This window comes from Myotis myotis, unplaced genomic scaffold (assembly GCF_014108235.1).
Source record: "Myotis myotis isolate mMyoMyo1 unplaced genomic scaffold, mMyoMyo1.p scaffold_m19_p_2, whole genome shotgun sequence".
NCBI classification, from domain to species: domain Eukaryota; kingdom Metazoa; phylum Chordata; class Mammalia; order Chiroptera; family Vespertilionidae; genus Myotis; species Myotis myotis.
Window position 1 is genome coordinate 56,634,006 of NW_023416324.1, and position 20,876 is coordinate 56,654,881.

General features: G+C 38.1%; 1 protein-coding gene across 2 annotated transcripts in view; it reads left to right on the forward strand.

Annotated features, from left to right (window-relative positions):
- The window catches only part of PTGFR (prostaglandin F receptor), a 42,643-nt gene extending 22,231 nt beyond the window's left edge, over positions 1 to 20,412 (forward strand). For both annotated transcript variants that reach the window (XM_036351379.1, XM_036351380.1), the window contains exon 3: positions 16,301 to 20,412. In XM_036351379.1, coding sequence (XP_036207272.1) covers positions 16,301 to 16,630 — 330 coding nt within the window. In that variant the 3' untranslated portion in view covers positions 16,631 to 20,412. The remainder of the gene's footprint in view (positions 1 to 16,300) is intronic.
- The last annotated feature ends 464 nt before the right edge of the window (positions 20,413 to 20,876 follow it).

A 20,876-nucleotide genomic window follows, 5' to 3' on the forward strand; every position in this document is an offset into this window, starting at 1 on the left:
AAAGATCTTGTAGTGAGGGACAAAAGAAAGGCTGTTTACTAGAACAAGGGGATCTTAGGTGAAGGTGGTAGGACTTGAGGATAGAGAGGAAGGGAGGGAGGGTCAGATTGTCTAGAACTTTGTAGGCCTTGGTGAATTTGGGTTAAAATTTGATTGGAAACCATTCGAGGGTTTCTTAACAAGGGAAATATATGATCTGATGCATGGTTTAAGAAGAGCTCATTGGCTGCTGGACAGAAAATGGGTTACAATGGGGCAGAAATATAGCAGAAGGTTGTTCGCTTGAAGTTTCATTTGACACATGAGCAATGAATTAATTACTTTGCTAGAACTTATATTGGGAAGCAAGGCAAATAATAAATCATTGTTAAGTTAAGATTAGCTTGTGGGTAACAAGGAAAATACTTTCAAAATGATTCTCCTTTAGTTGTGAAATAAAATTCTACTTTGTGGCAAAAATTTTAAAGAGAACATATTTAGTTATACCTTATTCTCCTTGCTAGATAATCAGTATATATTTCTGCTGGTTTAGCAAAGGGCATTTTGATTATCATTCATTTAGTTAAGAATATGAAATTAGCCATTTGCATCTTGCTTTTGAGATGGAGTTATTTGGCTCCCTTTTAATCACCCACATGTGTGAAAACATACAAATTAGATAATTCCATGTTTTAGTTATAAATGATTTGTTTCTTGACCCTAGAGAAATGCACTAATAATTATTTACTACAAAAGAGAAATTTTCAGCCATTGCTGCACTTGTGATTATAGTATGAGGATGTACATGCACACACTCTTATAGGAGAGTGTATCTTACATGTCAGATGGGCTACGGGCGTGGAGTTTCCATGTCCCTTAGTTGGAGTTTATTTAGGCTTTGACTCTGGAATTAAAAAAAAATACCATTTGGCTTTAATGTCATAGTTCTCACTGTTTAAACAGCGTAAAACATGAACGCAGCATACCAATTTATTTTGCAGAACTTTTCTCTAGGACCTTGAAATATTCTAAAGTTTCCCCACAGAAGTGAATCTTCCTGGGCATAGCAAGAGAAATGGCCCCACCTAATGAGCCTCAGCAAATCTGACTAAGAAGAGGCTGTGCTTCTGAGTCAGGGTGCTTAACTATTCTCCAGTTTCTGTTATTGGAAAGAAAGGACCAGTGGTCATTTCATTTTAGGACCTTCGTAGGTGTGACTTGGAAAAGGAATTGAATTTCCCACTTCAGTTCTGCATTCACTTACCAAATATTTAACAGGCACTGGCTATATGCAAAGATATATCAATTTATGTTGTCTGTATCAATGGGCATCTTCACATCTTCATCAGTGTTGGCTCTACATCATATGACGATACTGAATTGCCTAAGCTTATACTTGAATCTCTACTTCTAATTAGGTGAGCTTCTAGAACCTATTGTAGGCGCAGAAACTTTTCAGCACCCGAGTTTGGACATACTGGCCACATGTACTTTGGAAAATTATTAAGGATCTTTGTGAGCTTCAATTTTAACTTTTTAAAGCTATGGATAATAATCCCGACTATATCACTGATTTAATCACATAACGTGAGTTTTCACATGATGCCTACTTGGTAAGCGTCCAGTGAGAGATGCTGTGTGATGGTTGTTATTACTATTCTAGCCATTACTCCATTTGGTACTGAGTTTCACTAAACGCAGTGGTAATTTGAAAAGCATTCATTCAGTGACTACCATGGACATTTGCACATGTGTTACATGGGCATATAAACATGACTAAAGTGGGATACTAACTTCAAAGGAATTTGTAGTTTATTTGAGGAGGCATGAGAAGAACTACTCTATTACAAAAGAACCCCTTGGGCAAGTGCGCACGGCCTTCGAAGGAACAGCTTTGCTGAGAAACTTCGTCTGTGTTTAGTCTATGCCAAACGACTAAGGGTAGAGAGTTCTTGACCAAAGTTTCCTTGAGTTCAGGTTCATTGTTGTCTCTGGTGGTCTTCGGGCTTAGTGAAGTACTGAGTTCTCTTCTAGAAATGCAATTCTTGTCTTTTGATTTACACATTGATTTATAAGCTTTCTTTTCTTTTCTTCCATGGGTGAAATTACCTCCTCTTTTCTTCACACCGATTTCTTTTCCATAAACTTGTAGCAAATGTCATAGGTGAGTACCACCTTTTTTCTTTTCATGGTGTGCTTCTTAATATAAATGTTTTTAATAAATTCAATTCTTCTCTAAGAAGTCAACCATAAACCATTTTAAATTTTGGGATTTGGGGCCTCTGCAATTTGAGATAAGGGTAGTTTTGATTCTTGTATCTTTTTCTATTTAACCCTTCTGGGAAAATCTGAAGGCTAGTTCAGCCCACCTTCTCTAGCAAATCTTTTACCTGAATGCAAAGCCTAATTTCTTGTGAATTACATATGTTTATCTCCTCTTGTTTATTATGGGAAAAGTCAGGTTCTTTTAAGGCCATTTTTGTGGTATTGTTTGCAAAACCTCTCAAGAATACAATGTCTTCTATATAACCACAGAAGAAGGGCTTGGTTTCCTGGTATTGCAAATAATACCACAAAACTTGATAGCTTGATGGAAAAAATTACAGAGAATTTATATAATGGAAAGAAGGAAGTTGGAATTAGAGCCACAGTTTTACAGTAGTATAAGGATGAAATTTTTCTGACAATTCTCTAAGGGAAGGACAACCATAAAGATGCCTTTGGTGGTCATTTTCAGACCTACTTGTTAGATTATTTAGACCTTTCTTAGTCATATGAGTAAATCATTAGTGTGGTTTGGTGATGATTTGTCTTCAGTTTAGGATCAATCATAATTACAGTATACAGAGGGTGTCTCAGTAGCCTAGTTATAAATGTGTTTATAAAGTGAAAGCAATTTGACCTCCTAAATGCACTTTATGTTAAATGTACTTATTAATCTGGTGGATTTTGTAAAAGTGCTTATTAAGTATATTGATATGCTTTAATTACTATCTTTTGATGACTCCCGGGGTCTGAGAATCAAGCTCCATGAGGAATTTTTAACCTTATCTATACTAATAAAAGGATGTCTTCTGGATGTCCTTTTGGACAAAGCCACGGTGGTGGGGACCAAGGCAGAGTCAGTTAGGGGCGATCAGGCCAGCAGGGGAGGGCAGTTAGGGGCAATAAGGCTGGCAGGCAGGTGAGTGGTTAGGAGCCAGCGGTCCCGTATTAAGAGAGAGATGTCTGACTGCCAGTTTAGGCCCAATCCCGGTAGTCGGACATCCCTTGAGGGGTCCGGATTGGAGCGGGTGCAGGCCAGGCTGAGGGACCCCCCTACCCCTGTGCATGAATTTCGTGCACTGGGCCTCTAGATATTTCATAATTTGAAAACAGGCAATGTCAGGGTCTGCAGCATTCACATTTGTGGAGCAACTGAGTTCATGCAGGGAGATGCAGTCTCAGCTACACTTGTTAACTCTGTCCCCTCAGTCTGGATAGGATGGGTAGCCTGCTGGTCAGGTGCAGGTCACGTGATAGTTCATTCCCTTTGCTTACTTGCCTATTCTCCAGCTTCATAGACACATTCTTCTCCCTTCTATGCCAGCTCTAGATTTTGCTCCCTGAAATCTTTTAAATAAGCCATCTTGCCTTGTTGATCTAAATGTATTTGTTCTATTCCCTTTGTCCTGACTATAGGAAAAATCTTGAGAGAGATTCTTCAGAGGAAGTGGGAGGCTAAAGTTTGTCCTTCCCAGCTAGTTCTGGGAGAGATTTATAATATTCACTTAACTTACTCAAATAATTAGTTAATTAATAAGGTGCAAGGCTTTTTTCACTGGGCACATGCCTGTGTGGCTGAACTATCTATTAATTGCCTATGCTGTTCTTATGGGTGCCAATATTCTAAATATGTTGACCGTCACAATTGATATGGTATATTTTTATTAGCAAAATAATATATGTTCATAATATAAACTTTGAAAAAATAGAGAACAGAAGTTAAAATTGTAAGCATCTTTAAAGGCGTTGTTTATTTCTTAAGTAAATTCTAAGTACTTTATAATTTCTATGCTCTTTTATTGGTATTTTTATTATAGTTTATAATAGTGTAGAGAAGCGTTTTTGGCTTTCTAAGTTGGTTATGTATTCAGCATCTGCTGAACTCTTTTATTGGTTTTATTTATGTATTGATTCTAATCACTTCCAGATAACAAAAGTTTATCTCTTTTCTTTAAATTCTTATATATCTCATTTTTTCCTTATAGCATTAACCAGGAATTTTGATACTATGTCAAGAAGTGGTAGCAATAAGGGGCACCCTTCTCTTTCAGATCTTAAAATGCATCTATGTTTTCTCCATTGAATGTAATGATTGTTGTATATAAATTTTACGGTTTCCAAATTTAAGTCCCTCATAAGTACTGCATTAGTTTTCGATTGCTATGTAACAAATCCCCACAGACTTAGCAGTGTGAGGCAGTGCCCACTTTATTATCTCCCAGTTCTGTGGGTCAGAAGTCTGGTGGTTCCAACTGTGTTCTCTGCTCCGGGAAGCTAATCACGGTAAGACATATATCTGAAATGGTGAAAATTACATGGGAGGCCAGTAGGCTGTTACCAAGTGAATGGTCGCATATATATTGAATAATAATAAAGCAAGATTAATTTTCAGTTTGCTATTTATATGACCTGAAGGAAAATGAGAAGTATAGCTACATAACTCCAGAGAAATAAGTTCAGAAAATTGAAAAACAATGTTAATGATCAAGAAGTTGTCTTATCTTTGTGACCAAACTGCCAGACTGACTCAAGTGTCTGCATGAAATGGAATTATTTTTAATTAATTGACTGGGTTACCTGTGAGGTAACCCAGAGTGTCTATTGATTTCATCTTGAACTGTACTCACATCATACTTTGGAGTTAATTATACTGATTATAATCCTGGCTCAGACCCTTCTGAGCTATGTGTTCTGCATCTCAACTTGTTCACCTATAAAGAAGATATAATAAAACTTAGCCCTAATGTTACTGAAAGCAACATTACAAACTTGGGTAGTAATAAACCAGCTCTACCTGTTGGAAATTTCCCTTTGGGAAAACATGTATTTCAGGGCGGAAGTTTTACTGAAACACCTTCTGCTACAGCCCATTTTTGCTACTGACACAGTGTCGCCACCAGTCAAAGCAATCTTTATACCACTGTTCCTAAAGCAGTGTGCCTCCAATACTACAACTGATTTCTAACTAGTTGCATTCTCTTTATTTCATAGATTAGATACTAATAATTACTTAAGTTGTCACATTTTAGATCAATATTTTTTTAGTAGGATGAAAATATCTTATGTGTCTATCATTGCCAGAGTTTAGAGCATAAGAAATATTTTGTTAGCCTAACTATGGGTTTGAGATAGGTAATCATGGCTAGAAAGAGCCAGAGTTTACAGTGTTTTCAAAAGCACAGTTCAAAGTAAAATGACTAAAACAACTATCATAACAAGGTAGGACATAAAAGCTAACATACATATATTTTCATAACATGTTTTCTTCTTCTAAGACCTAAAAATTTTGCCTACTGATTTTTTTTAAATTTTCATCATTGCCAAAGAACAGAAATGATGGAGTAAGGAAAACAATTAGAAGTTTGGGTTAAAAAATATAAAATAAGAATTAAACATCTTGAAGACCAGTCAAAAGTCAAAAGGATGAGAGGAAAGGGACTGTTGAGATGAAAATCATGCCATTCTTTATGGGGTAGATAGGAAGAAGGGAAAAAAGATGCTGAGCTTTGTCTTACTCTATCCCTTTACACCTATGAATTAATACTTAAAAAATACCTTTCCATTCCAGGACAGACAGCTGTCCTCCGCCCTTACATCCTTTTCACAACAATCCTTCTGAAGGTCACCTCAGTTGTGTGCTGCTCAACTCATCTGACTTACCTGTCAGTCACATCTGTTGTTATAGGCACATGCGGTTTGGAGAAATACATTTATTAGCATGTTTCAAATTTATACCAATGAAAATATACTAATAGAAATACTGGGTGAGAGAGTGATAGGATCAGCTAGAAAGAGCACTAGACATAGGCAAGCAGAAATAGAAACCTAAAGAGTTAAAAATGAAGTCTGCTGCTTGGCCAGTATGGCTCAGTGGTTGAACATTGATCTATGAACCAGGAGTTATGGTTCAATTACAGTCAGGGCACATGAGCAGGTTGTGGGCTCCATCCCCAGTTTGGGGCATACAGGAGATAGCCAATCAATGATTCTCTCATCATTGATGTTTCTATCTCTCTCCCTCTCCCTTCCTCTCTGAAATCAATAAATATGTACATATAAAATGTGTTCTACCAATGCCCAGGATGCCAATACACGAGTCCTTACTGCCCATATCTTGCTCTTGTCAAATCCTGACTCCACCATAATTTAGTTGGGTGACCTTGAGTTACTTAACTTCTCTGTGCCTTAGTGCCTTCATCATAAAATAGGGAAAATACTGCTTTCCTCAGAGTTGTTAACAGGATTGAATAGGAATATATTCAGAAGTTCAGGTTAAAAAAATATAAAATAAGAACTAAAGGACCTACCGAGTAACAACCAGTTCACAGATCAGCAGGAGGGCGGAGCAGTGAGCTACAAGCGGGTGGCAGAGAGCTATAGGAGGGGGCAGGGCAGCAAGCTGGGGGGTGGGCAGAGAGGCAGAGGGAGCTACAGGAGGGCGGAGCAGTGAGCTACAAGCGGGTGGCAGAGAGCTATAGGAGGGGGCAGGGCAGCAAGCTGGGGGGGGGCAGAGGGGCAGAGGGAGCTACAGGAGGGCAGGGCAGTGGGCGGAGAGCTACTGGTGAGCTACTGGCGCATAGATTCGTGCGCAGGGCTACTAGTCTTGTTAATAAATGTAGCCTAGCATCACAAGTCACATTACTGGGAGTGATGTAGTGAAAGATCATAGGCTTTGAAATCAGATAGACTTGGGTTTAAATTCTGCCTCTGCCACATACCAGCACTGTGACCTGGGCAAGTTAACATCTCTGTGATTTAGTTTTCTTATCTGCAGAATCGGAAAAATAGTAACCACAGTGGAAGGTTAGCCAAGATGAAGTTGGTTGATAAATACATATATAAAGTACTGACATGCCTTTTCCCTTCCCTTCCCCCTACCCTTCTTTGAAGACACAGTGGGGTAAAGAACTTCCATTGTTCCTACTATGCCTAAGCCACCCCAATGGACCACCCCTGAGGCTGGAGGTGTCAGATACTGACAGAGATACTCTACAGTCAGCAGTAGGTGGACCAAAGCTTCTCTAAAGTTAAATTAAGCTAATTGATTAGTCAGCGAGTTTAACAGTAGTTGAATCTAACAAATTGTTATGGAGAAGATTCAGGGAGGGCAGAAGTCCTTTAGCTAAGATAAAGAACTCTAAGACAGAGAAGTCTGGCTGTAGCCCCTTGAATATACTCCCTCCATATCCTGGCCCCCAATCCCTTCTGGGAGCTGACCAGGTGGGAATCTCTGCACCTGTCTCTCCTTTTCACCTTTCCCAGTTCTTCTCAATTTTGACCAGAGATTACAACCCTTCCCTAAGGACAGTAAAGCCTTCGGGGGAGATGTTTGACACACCACCTTAAAAGAATTAAAAATTTAAGACTCATTTTCATTGTGTAACTTTCCTTTAACCTTAGTAAATAAGCACTTTGGGGTAGACTAGAGATGAATGGTCTCAAAAAGTCCGAGGCATTCCTTAAGACATGGATTCACACAAGTTTTCTCTCCCATATGTCATAGGGTTGTTATGAGGATTAGTTGACCTAATAGAAAGAAGAACCTCCCTAGCATAGAGAAACACTCAGTTCCAGCATTTGTTGCTATTATTCGTGACCGAATGTCTCACTCTTAGGTAGTACAGCGTGGTGCTCTGGTTTAAAGGAGACTTACTGCCTTTCCCATGATTCAGGATCCCATACCTCCTTGAGTGTCTGGTTCTTGAGAATTGGTGCTAGCCTGTGAAAGAGTCGCCATTGTTCTCATTCAGTTATGACAAATCTACTTTCATTGGAACTCAGTACAATTGCTATTTGGTCTGTCGACCATATATTTTTTTTTAAATTTTATTGTTGAAAATATTCATATCTTTTGATTGTATTCACTTTATATTTTTTATTTTTTCCCTTAAATCACCACATGCAACATAACATATAAATTTTATTTATTTTTAATGTTTATTATTTTGGTATTCTGGGATAAATGACTATATTTTATTCCCTTGAAAAGTGTCATAGAAAGAAATTGCAATAGCATTTTGTAAGGATTAGCAGCAGAGAACCATGGACAGTTATTCCAAGGAGTTCTGGCATAAAGCTTCCCAATAAACAGACTCAAAAATAGTGCAGGTCTGGGAGAAGGGACTAGAATAGCAAATGAAAATACATGGACCCTATGCATGAACCTTCTCTAGAAAGATTAACTTTTTGGGTTTTTTGGTATTATACATCTTTTTCCCCTATGAATTGTTCAGTTTAATTTTTTATTTTATTTTACACATCATTTTCTCAGTTATCATGAAGGGGTGAAGAGGCATATAAAGGGTTACATGTGGGAATGTCCCATTTTAAAGGGAGCGGTTTTACACTGCATGTCCTGTTTTCTTGTTTTTTTGCAACTTTCAAAGTCTTTGGGTAGAGACAGGAATGTGTTGTTATATTGGTCATTGGTTAAGCCTCTACCAACAAATCCAGCCAGAAAAAGTTTATTTGCACAACTCTTTGTATTTTGGAACACTGAGGTATAGTTTGGGGTGGGCAACATTTCACAGCTGTTGAAAAATTATGGAGTAAGAATTACCATACCCCTTTGTGCTTTTATTCCTCCCTATTGTAATATTTCAGTCTTAACTCTGAATCACTCATCATGTGAAAAATACGTAGTTTTAGTGAGTATCCAATAAGTGGGAAATGACTGAACTATTATTACCATCTATGTTCAACAATGTAGACATGTATATACTTTAGGTATGAATAAAGCTCATAGTTGAAAAGATATATTCCATCAGACCCTCTGCATTTCAATTTGTTAACTGTTTTCTTCTCTAAGCCTATTATTCTGGAGTTGCAAAAGAGTATGTTTTTTTCTGAAGGTTCTTGTAGTCACTGTTGCAGAGATGAAATAATCTTTTGCAAAAATAAACACGATTAAGTTAAATCACCACCAATATGTTTAAGTCTGAGAGTCATGTGTTGAATTGAGGTGGATTTGGTGATTTGTATGATGTGCCTTTTCCAAAATTGCCATTGAAGTTAAAATAAAATGACATTTCTCATTTGCTAATACTCAGAGGTGCTGTGACAGTAGTTATCCAAATTAACATAAAGATTAAACTTCTCACATGAGATGTAATAGAATGGTCTTTTGCCAAAGCTTCCAGATGGACCTTTTTGATCATCCAGGAAGGCTGGGATGTAATCACATAATCACAATTAGTCCCTATCTCTGTGATTATTCAAGTGCCAAACCTAAAGAGCAGTCTGTGGATGATAATGTTATAAGGGGCTATAACTTGTAAATCAGTGAATTATACTTCAGTGTGCTCTTTCAGTCCCCAAATAACGGTCCCTGAATTAGTCTTCTATGATGGCAGAAAGGAGGAAAGGAATGGTCTGGCTCTTGGAATAAGATAACTACGTGTGAAAACACCTGCTTCACTGACTAGGTGAGACCATGCATAATTGTCATAGAAATTGTTTGTGTGAAAATAGATGTTGATAACCTAAATAATGGTTTTGGACCTAAACAAGTTGGACATTCCACCAGATATGGTTTTGATTATACATTCATTTAAATTTCCATAAAAAGAGTGCCAAGGAGAAATTCAGACAGCCTGCAGTGGAATCACCAGAAATTCAAAATTAGTCAAATCTGAATAACTGAAGTTTTGATGTACTACAAAAATTGCAAAAAAGTACACCTTTTAGTGACCACATAGGGATCATGTGCCAGTAAATAGCCTTGCCTGTTATATATTTTACATGCCTTTATTATTTACAACATCATAATTTTGCTTGTGCCAGTCTTGCTTCATAGGGCCTTTGTTCATTCAACAAATATCAACTTCCCTACTGTCTTCCCGTTGCTGGGGCTAGAGAGAAACAATCAGACAAAAATATGCTTTCAAGAGTATATTTTAGTGTGAGAGATCAAAATGAGAAATAGATAAAATAAGCAAAATATATCTTGTCAGATAGGATTTCTCTAAATATTCATCCCTGCATCACTACCATCTAGCATGGTATCTGGACACAGTAGACACTCAAAAACGACTCCCTGCTGTATTGGTTTACCTTTATGACTACGCAGAGGGACAGAAGCATAATTCTTGATTTACCATTGCTTTTCATTATGAGCAGGCACTGGGGTCCTCATACTGACTAAAAGATATACAGATGTAAGAGAAGGGATGACAGAATAACTTCCAGAATGAATCTTTAGTGAACATGAGCTCTGTTATCTATGAGTAAAGTAGCCTGGCAGATTCATTCATATTGCAACCTTAACCATTGACATATTGTACTATATGGCCTAAATGAATGTAGATTTTATTGCAAGTGTTATCTATTTCATTCTTTGCAATTGACAATGAACATAAACTTTTCTTTCTATACAATTCTTTGACCTCAGTATTTCTTCCTTATCTTTGTTTTGAGTGTCTTAGAGATATCATCAATTAATTGATTTTTTTCCCCATAGAATATTTGAGTATTTGGCCCTGTCCACTTCTCAGTTAGAGTTCTAATCATTAACAAAGATGAACAATTGTAACATGCTAAGATCCAAAGACAGATCTTTCAGAAAATTATACGTAATAATTCAATGTACCAGGTTGCTCTTGGGGACTAGAGGAAAGGCTGTGCCTGTGATGAGAATATGCACATGACTCTCTAGAATACAAGATCATGTATGCTGACTAGAGAAGAATGATTTCAAGGCTTGTGTGGTGACTATTGACAGAGCCCAGGAGAAATGGCAGGCTTTCCTCATTCTTACCCCAGTTCCCTCACTTCTTTCTGCCAGTCTTATCAGGGATTGAATTTTTCAGGCAATTCTGCGGCAACACACACACACACACACACACACACACACACACACACACACACAGACATTCATAAATATTTCACATTAGTTCTAATTCTTTAGTACAATAGTATATTTCAATAAATTACTTGGGGAAAAAGCACAAATTACAAACGAAATGCATAATCTATATAAAATATTAATAAATTAAGGACAAACCAAAGGAGAAAATAAAAATCCTGTCGTTCTACTATTTAGAGTTTACCAATGGAAACGCTGACATATACTTCAGTCTTTTTCCTATGCATGCACAAAATTACATATTTGTGGTGTTTGTTTTTTTTTTCAAAATTGGAATCACACAATCCATGCAGCTTGGTAACTTGCTTTTAAAAACTTTAATACTGAATCACAAACATTATTGCTTGCATATTTTTTTCATTATGTGAAATTACCATAATTTATCTTTTGTTGGATACATAGGTTGTCCCAAATTTTCAATGATATACTATTGTCAATAATGTACTAATGATCCTTCTTTTACATTAATACTCTACCCACATCGTTGATGGTGTCTAAAGGATTGGTGCTTCTCCCAGCCAGGCAGGCATCCCTAGAGCAACCTCTCTTCCAGGCTGGGCTGGGGGTGGAAGGAAGGAGAGAGAGTGAGAGTAAATGCCAGGGCACTCTGTCTGGTGTTCTGGAGAAGAGCTTGGACTTTGGCTTGTCTCAGCAGAGGACTCAATGTCTGCACAGGAGAGAGGAGAGTCAGAGAAATGCATGCCATGTAACTCAGCCATTTTATCCTTTTTTAAAAAAATCATTTTTGTTTATATTTTTTAAAAATATATTTTATTGATTTCAGAGAGGAAGGGGGAGAGAGAGATGAAACATCAATGATGAGAGAGAATCATTGATCGACTATCTACTGCAGGATCGGGAATCGAGCCTGCAACACGGGCATGTGCCCTGACCATGGAATCAAACTGTGGCCTCCTGGTTCATAGGTCAACGCTCAACCACTGAGCTATGCCGGCTGGCTGGGCATAACTCAGGCAATTTTAAATTTGCCAATCTCTCGACCAGGCCCAGCTGTTTCATGCAATTTACACTGACCATCTCTGTTCCCATACATGCAGAGCAGCATCTTGACTGGTCTCTGGGATACGCAGGAACATATCTAGTCAGTAATAGGAAATACATTCATTTAATACTTATGAGGCAAGAAAAATATTTATTCATTCATCTTTGAACACCCTCCCCCACCAAACTTAGTAAATAGATTATAAGTCCCATGAGGGCAGGCATGTATCTACTTGTCTGCCATTGTATCCTTAATGCCACGCACATTGGCTAGCACAGAGCAGATAATCAATACATATTTGATGAGTAAAGAAAAAATATTAGAGACATTATCTCAATCCAACTGCCAATTGGGTCTTGGCCCTGCTTTCTTCTAAAGGAGACTGGGCCCATATAGGTTTACTTCTTCAATCCTATTGGCTAACTTAGGGAGCAGTAGTCTGTACTTGACCCAGGTACTGGGGACTGCGCTTTTATTGTGTGTTGAAACTTGCTGAATTCAACTTGTGTTGAATCTCTAGGCCTGCTGTTTGATACAGTATTCTCCTGGGAAATGAACCCAGTGGGAAAGAACCATTTTCCTCCTGATATGCATGGTCTTTATAAATCCTTCACTAGTGGATACTATTGTATTAACATTTTAAGCTTCAAAATATTAGACTATTGTGATGGATGACCAGATTTCTCAGATGACTTCTAGAAGTAGCCTCAATTAATAAAATAATAGAATTTTATTCATTCCAACACTTATTGTGCACACCCCGGGTGTTAGCTTTGTTTTGGATATAAGAAATGAATATAGAAGAAGAGATGCTCATAGATACACATATAAGTGCATAATTATCCTGCAGTGTCATAAATGACCTAACACATAGCGGGGACTTTATTTATAACTGGGTAAGTACAGGGCGCTCTAGGAGCACAAAGGAGAAAGCTACTTGCTATTTCATCTCCGTGAAGCTAGGGGAGATTTCATGAAAGTGAGCTTAGTTTTCGATGGGGTTTGAAGGATGGACATGAGTTCATCAGGCAGAAAAGCGGGGGTAGCAGTTTAAAACAAAGAGAGTCACACAAGGAAAAACGCAGAAGGGCATGGTGCATCTGGGACAAGTGAAGCCTTCACAGAGGTTGGAGCATAGCGTATTTGCAGGGAGATTGACTGTAGAGGTGCACTTCAGATGCATAATCAGGGAGCCAGCTAAAGAGTAGCTTGTACTTTGTTGTGTAAATAATGAAGGTGTTGACAAGGAACATTTATCCTTCAACCATTAGTATCATCAGGCCCAATTAAGACATTTCCTTCTGATAGAGGTCCATTAAGAAGACCAAGAAGACTTCATTTTCTTCTCAGTTGAGTTTTAGACTTTGTTACATCCTCTCTTTATCCTGGAGGCGTAATGGTCTAAGCGCCCCTTAATTTTCCAGTTTCACCTTTTGTTCATTTATTTGTTTTTATAGACAAATTCTTTTCAACAATTGTTTGTCCTGCAGATGTTTAGTTAGAAGCCAAAGCTGGGCTCAGTGATTAGACCAGATCTAACATACAGTGGGGACTGATTATGGAATTTATTCCACAATATGGTCTCTTTTTCATCATAGGCAGTCAGAAAATGAACACATGAGACCAAAATCTACATCAAATCTGAATAGTAGTACAGAGGGGAACTCATTTCCTCAAAGCCCTTAGAAAATTCCATAGTATTTTTGGGGATGTTTTAGCCAAGTTAAGGTTATGAGAGATGTAGAAAAGGGAAAATGAAATAGAAGACATTGGTATCATTGTAGTTACCAAGAAGAAAATTCTAAAAGTAACATTTCAGAAAAATATGATAGGCCGGGTACAAGTTAATATCAGATACTCTAAATTTATTTTTAAAACTCCTATGTATAGTTTATCTATACTTTGGCTTAATTACATAAATACATTTTTTTTTCTCTGAAATATACAAATGTGTGTTGGCTTTGAACTTACTATTCTCAGAACCGCCAGTTACTAGTATCAGAGTTTGCCCTCTAGGGTCTTTCAATTTGTGTACATTTGACTTACCATGTAAGTTATCATTTTTGCAGTTCTGATGTCAATTTCTTTTTTTTTAAATTAAATCTTTATTGTTCAGATTATTACATTTGTTCCTCTTTTTTCCCCCCATAACTCTCCTCCTCCCAGTTCCCGCCCCCCCTCCGCCCTCACTCCCCACCCACTGTCCTCATCCATAGGTGCACGATTTTTGTCCAGTCTCTTCCCGCATCTCCCACACCCCTTTTCCCCCCAAGAATAGTCAGTCCATTCCCTTTCTATGTCCCTGATTCTATTATAATCACCAGTTCATTCTGTTCAACAGATTATTTATTCACTTGATTCTTAGATTCACTTGTTGATAGATGCATATTTGTTGTTCATAATTTGTATCTTTACCTTTTTCTTCCTCTTCCTCTTCTTAAAGGATACCTTTCAGCATTTCATATAATCCTGGTTTGGTGGTGATGAACTCCTTTAGCTTTTCCTTATCTGTGAAGCTCTTTATCTGACCTTCAATTCTGAATGATAGCTTTGCTGGATAAAGTAATCTTGGTTGTAGGTTCTTGGTATTCATCACTTTGAATATTTCTTGCCACTCCCTTCTGGCCTGCAAAGTTTCTGTTGAGAAATCAGCTGACAGTCGTATGGGTATTCCCTTGTAGGTAACTGAGTTTCTTTCTCTTGCTGCTTTTAAGATTCTCTCTTTGTCTTTTGCTCTTGGCATTTTAATTATGATGTGTCTTGGTGTGGTCCTCTTTGGATTCCTTTTGTTTGGGGTTCTCCGCGCTTCTTGGACCTGTAAGTCCATTTCTTTCACCAGGTGGGGGAAGTTTTCTGTCATTATTTCTTCAAATAGGTTTTCAATATCTTGCTCTCTCTCATCTTCTGGCACCCCTATAATTCTGATGTTGGTACGCTTGAAGCTGTCCCAGAGGCTCCTTACACTATCCTCGCATTTTTGGATTCTTTTTTCATTCCACCCCTCCGGTTGGGTGTTTTTTGCTTCCTCGCATTTCAAATCATTGACTTGATTCTTGCGCTCCTCTGGTCTGCTGTCGGGAGTCGTTATTTCAGTCCGTGTATGCTTAATTTCTAGTTGGTTCCCCATCATAACATCGAGGGTCTCATTAGTTTTCTTGTACATCTCATTAAGTTTATCGGAGGTTTCTAAACAGTTCTTGAGAGACCTTAAAAGTGTGGTTCTGAACTCTATATCTTCCATTGACAATTTTGTCCTGTTTCTTTGTCTCCGCATTTTGTTATGCTTTCTTGGTGCACCCCCTAGTGGTCTTTGTGCACAGTCTTGTAGTTAAGCCTTGATTGTTGTAGCTAATACCAGGGAGGGTTTGACCTCCAGGCCAAGTGGCTGTGAGAATCAGCTGTGTCTGCAGTGAGAGAACTTCTGTCCTCTAGGGAGGTGCTAATCTAGCCTTTGCCTGAGGCTATCCGGCAAATGCCTCTGTGCAGGGCTTGGGCGGGGCGGGTCGCACAGGATCAACAGGGTGGGCCGGAGAGAGCAGTTATGGCGGCTCTCAGTCCTGTCCCCAGGGGCTCTGCCTCTCAGAGTCCCAGCAACCGCTGCAAACCTCAGAGAGAAAGCTGCACTCGCTCTGACCGAAGCCAGACAGTCCCGCTTCTCCCGTTTGAGTCTGGGTCCCTAAAGACTCACCCGTATCTGGAGCTCAGAGTCTGTGACTCCCTCCCGATTGAAAACGCCAACCGCGCCCTCCGCCGCCAGCCCGTTCCGTGCACTCCGCACCTCAGAATTTGACTTCAGCACTGCGCCTCCTCTGAGTGTCTGTATGCATTTCTCTTTCCTCCTAGTTGTAGGACTTCCACTCAGGCAGCGTTCCTGTGGTTCTGGGTGATGTCCGTTCTGTCTTTTAGTTTCACTTTTGAAGTAGTTGTTCAAGGCAGCAAACTCCGGCGTTAACCTATGCCGCCATCTTGGTTCTCCCTGATGTCAATTTCAATTCAAAGGGTTCAGATGTATGCATCAATGTTTCTGCCATTGTTCATTTCTTTTTGTCAGTATTTTGTAAAATAACATCCCATTGTGGAAGGTGAAATGAATAGCCTGTAACATAGCTAGTTAAGTTAAAAAATAAAAACAAGAAAACTGTAGGACTGAGAAAATGTCTATCAACTGATTTCCCTTGTTTGTTTTGCAGCTGACGATGGCCAACATTGGAATAAATGGAAATCATTCGAAGGAGACCTGTGAAACAACACTTTTTGCTCTTCGAATGGCAACATGGAATCAAATTTTAGATCCGTGGGTGTATATTCTTCTGCGGAAGGCAGTCCTGAAGAATCTCTACAAGCTTGCCCGACGCTGCTGTGGCGTGCATGTCATCAGCTTACATATGTGGGAGCTTAGCTCCATTAAAAATTCCTTAAAGGTTGCTGCGATTTCTGAGTCACCGGTTGCAGAAAAAGTAAATCAGCAATCACCTAGTTTAATAGGACAGCAAGTCAGTGTAGGTATGGGACAAAATTAAGAAACGTTTTGGCAATATTTTAATTAATTGGATAACTTTTTAAAGCCTAACTGGAATATTCCGGCCTCAGCAAGTAGTTTGGGGGGCACTTAGGTCAGATTCAGCTTTTGAAATTTGTAAAATTAGCTGTTTAATTGCACATTTTCACTTTGTTTTGTCAACTGCAGATAAACACAATGAAATAATGCCATGGAAGTCAAATTGAAAACAATTTTGGGCTTACCTGGGTTATTTCCTGCTTTTGGAATGAGTGACTCTGTTGAGTCCTAAAGCATTCACTTGGCCTGTTTGCCTAAGAGCATCTTAAAACTACCTGCACCATGAAATGGCTATTTGGGGTCCCTGCTCCGTAGCTGTTCCTTATAGACTAGGCTTCATGAAATGAAGCCCTCTTGATTTTTGATCTGGCCTCATCCTGTGACCTCAGCCAATATAGGCATGGTCATGTCACATGGGAATCACCGTGGCTTATTATAATGACCTCTGTATACACCAGGTGTGGCTGTCAGGTTGCCTGGTCTTGCGAGCCTGTTTAGAATGTGTCTATCTTTGTCATATTTGACAAATGTGACTGCTAGCATTGGTTATTATGAAGGCGAGTGGTTTTCTTGGTAAGTTGTAGATTTGCCTGGTTTTCAAATAATCACCCTTTCCTCTGAAAATATTCCAGTGCAAATAAATAATTTTTAGAGAAACAAAGGCTCTGTCTTAGCACATATGGAGGCGATTTGCACTATTGCAGTTCCTGAGAAGCTCTGCCATGGATCATGCAAATGGAACTTCAACCCAGTGGTAGGTGCAAAGAAGCTTGGCAAAGGCACTCTATTCTGAGCTGTCATTTCTGTGTCAGAGAACAAGAGAAGCACAATCTATATATAAATATACAAAGACAATCTACAGGTAGTGTGTTTTTGCTTTCCACTTCTCTCTCTCTCTCTCTCTCTCTCTCTCTCTCTCTCTCTCTCTCTCTCTCACACACACACACACACACACACACACACACACCAAAGGACATCAGAAATTTCTGTTGAAAGCAGCTTCATTAAATCTGTAAGACAGAATCTTCTAAAGCTGGAGCTACCAGTGTTAAAGGGAGGATTGGCAATCAGCCAGGCATTTGGAGCTCATTACAATGGTTAACCAAGAGATCAAAGGGTAATAATCTTTCCCCAAATTTCTCATGAATACTTTAGACTTTTTCTTCACTTGTTTGTATAATTCAACCCATGGAGTTTTAGTAATCCTTCAAAAAGTCCTGGGTCCATCAGACATCAGAGCATAGGCAGGTAGTTCTGCTTTATCACAGAACTGTAAAAGAATTCATTGTCTTCATTAACTGGGGTATGTTTTAAAATTAATCTTTCCTGTGATACTGATTTCAGATTCTCCAGGAAATTTGTGCAGTTCAACTAGACTTAAATTACATTCACAGGTTTTTGCTTTTGATTGGTAATGTACATTGGAAGTTATTGTCTACTTTTGTGAATTTTGGAAAATTCTCATGAATAAGTTAAAATAAATTAAGCAAATAGTCTCACTGAAGACTTAAAGGCAAGCATTTTTTTTCCAGTGAATTTAAAGGGAAACGCATATATACACACTGACACATATATTCTCAATATAAGAATAGTAAATGATTAATCATACAAATTTAGTTTATTCTCATTTATAGAGCACACAGTAGATGCTCGATAAATACTTGCCTAATTAAATCACAAGAATTCTTGGTATGAAATAAGCATGGAATTGCAAAGATTTTGTACATTTTTAATTTAAATTGACAATGACATGTTTATTGTGAGATATATGTGCATATATTTGTGTATGTATGTATATATATCTCCAGTGTATATGCTTTAAAAAAGCCATTGCAATTTATGATTGCTGTTATATTATATAATGTTCTCTTGTGTTTCAAGAGGACTTAAAGCCCAGAAGACCTTTGAGATGGTTCAGAGATGATATCTATTTCTTACAGCTGCTTAAGAGCGTGGGTGTACTGTGAACCGAGGCACAGGGAACCAAAGCTCCATCCTTCTTCCTTATGCTGGGTAGGAGGCTGCAGCGACCTGGGAGAGGTGTGAGGGAGAAACTCATTCAGAGTTCCAGTCCTCTTTTTCTTGAGACTTCTTCTAATTGCATGGCATAATTGTTGTTCTATTGCTGTGATGCCACCCTGGCCACTGTGTAACTCTATGGAGAAGATTCTAGGACACGACCATATGTGGAAATGCATGAACATGCAAGGTTTGGGAAGTGACAGGAGACTCACTCTGTGCATATCCAGGAAGGATTACCTATATTATTTGAGCACAGGTTCAGGAAAACTAAAGTGTTTTATGATGATGCTAAATCCAAGAAATAGACACCAAAAATTGGAAATAAGTTTAGTAAAAGAAAATACGTTTACATTGTTTTAGGCTTCCACCCAAGGAAATGAAGTGAATACAACCATGTGCATATCTGACTTCAGAATTTTATTCCTGTTATTATGCATATTTCAGTGTAGTTAGTAATTTATTGTATTATGAATAATAGAGTGAAGCATTCACTAACTTTCATATAAATGTTCAAAGCAGAAGCATATTTGTTCAGATTACTAGACATAAATAGTACAAATAATGTTCAACCAGTTTACCAATTTTGTCTTTTCAAGCCCTGTTTTAAAATTCATAATTAGACCAGAGTAACTATATTTCCCTTGTCATTGAGTAAAGTAGTATCTAAGCAACTTATACTATTTGTCATCTTATTTCTGGGGAATTATATTATTATGGGCAAATGACTTGAAAGTGCCAAACTTTTCCTGAGGTTAATGAAGTCTAAAAAAATAAGACCAAAGAAAGAAAAAGAAAAAGAATCCAATAGAAAATGGGTTTTTATAATTATGTATACAGAGCCAGATAATGCTGACTCATAATTAGCCATAGATGCATCCCCAACACCAGACTTTTTACTGGTGGATTTAACTCAGTGATAGAAATATGCTTTTTGATTTTTTTTTCTAAAGGCAGAAACTTGTTTCTACTTATCTGTATTGCAAAAGTGGAAGATACTTTAAATTTCACACACACACACACACACACACACACACACACATCTATGTAACAAATGGTCTTGTTTGTCCATTTTCAGACTTTAAAAAAACATGCCTTAGTTGTGTGTCTAATCTTAGAACCCAAGTAAGAGCACTTGTTTAATACATAGAGTGAACTTTCTGTAAAACTTGCTCGCTACACTCACCTGTATTGTCATCATTGTTCCAAATTAATAAACTGCCTAAGGTCAAATACATAGAATGTAAATATACGTTTTCTTACTTCTTCATCTGGGTGTCAGGATATTTTACCATCTAGTAAATAATGTTGGACTTCAACTTGTTACTGACATAACTTAGATGAATGTCTTCTGTGAATAGATGTACTTTGTGCTCTTCAGACTTGTTGGATTGTGTAAGGGAGTAGCTACTGATATGCATATTTTGAGGCTTGCATTAGTGTGCCACTCATAATTTTCATGTGTTGACCAGTTTAAAACTTCAAACAAATTATTTTATAATAAACTTGGACTGGTATTTATCAAGAGTGGTTATTTTTTAGGAAAGTCATATAAAAGTTGGAACTCTTGAAACTAAACTCCCATTTTTATTTGCTATGCCAGTGATTTTCAACCATTTTCATCTCATGGCACACATAAACTAATTACTAAAATTCTGTGGCACACCAAAAACTATTTTTTTTGCCTATGTGACAAAAAATAGGAATAATTTTGATTCATTCACACTGGACAGCTATTGTGTTGGCACTTGTCACTTTTTTTTCCCTAAGAGGTCAGTGCCCCTGACTAAATAGTCAGGATCACATGTTTTCAGAATTCTTGTGGCACACTGGTTGAAAATCACTGTGCTATGAGATGGAAAGAAATTAAACTTGTTTTCCGTTATTATCTTTAGCTATCCATCTTCTGCCCACCCCTCTATGATATCACCTTTCTTTTTCCTATCTCACCTGACCTAGGTAGGTCATACTTATAATGGGAATCTGGTCATTTCCATAACACAGTGACCTATAAGTATCAGGATAGCTAAGATATATTTGTGATAACACCCCCGAAGTCTCAGCGCCATAAACCCGCACATGTTTGTATCTTACCTATGGGAACTCTGCTCATTGTAACCCCTCAGAGACCTCAGGAGACAAAGCAGCTGCCACAGTATAGGTAGCTGTTTGCCATGCTACAGGGGACA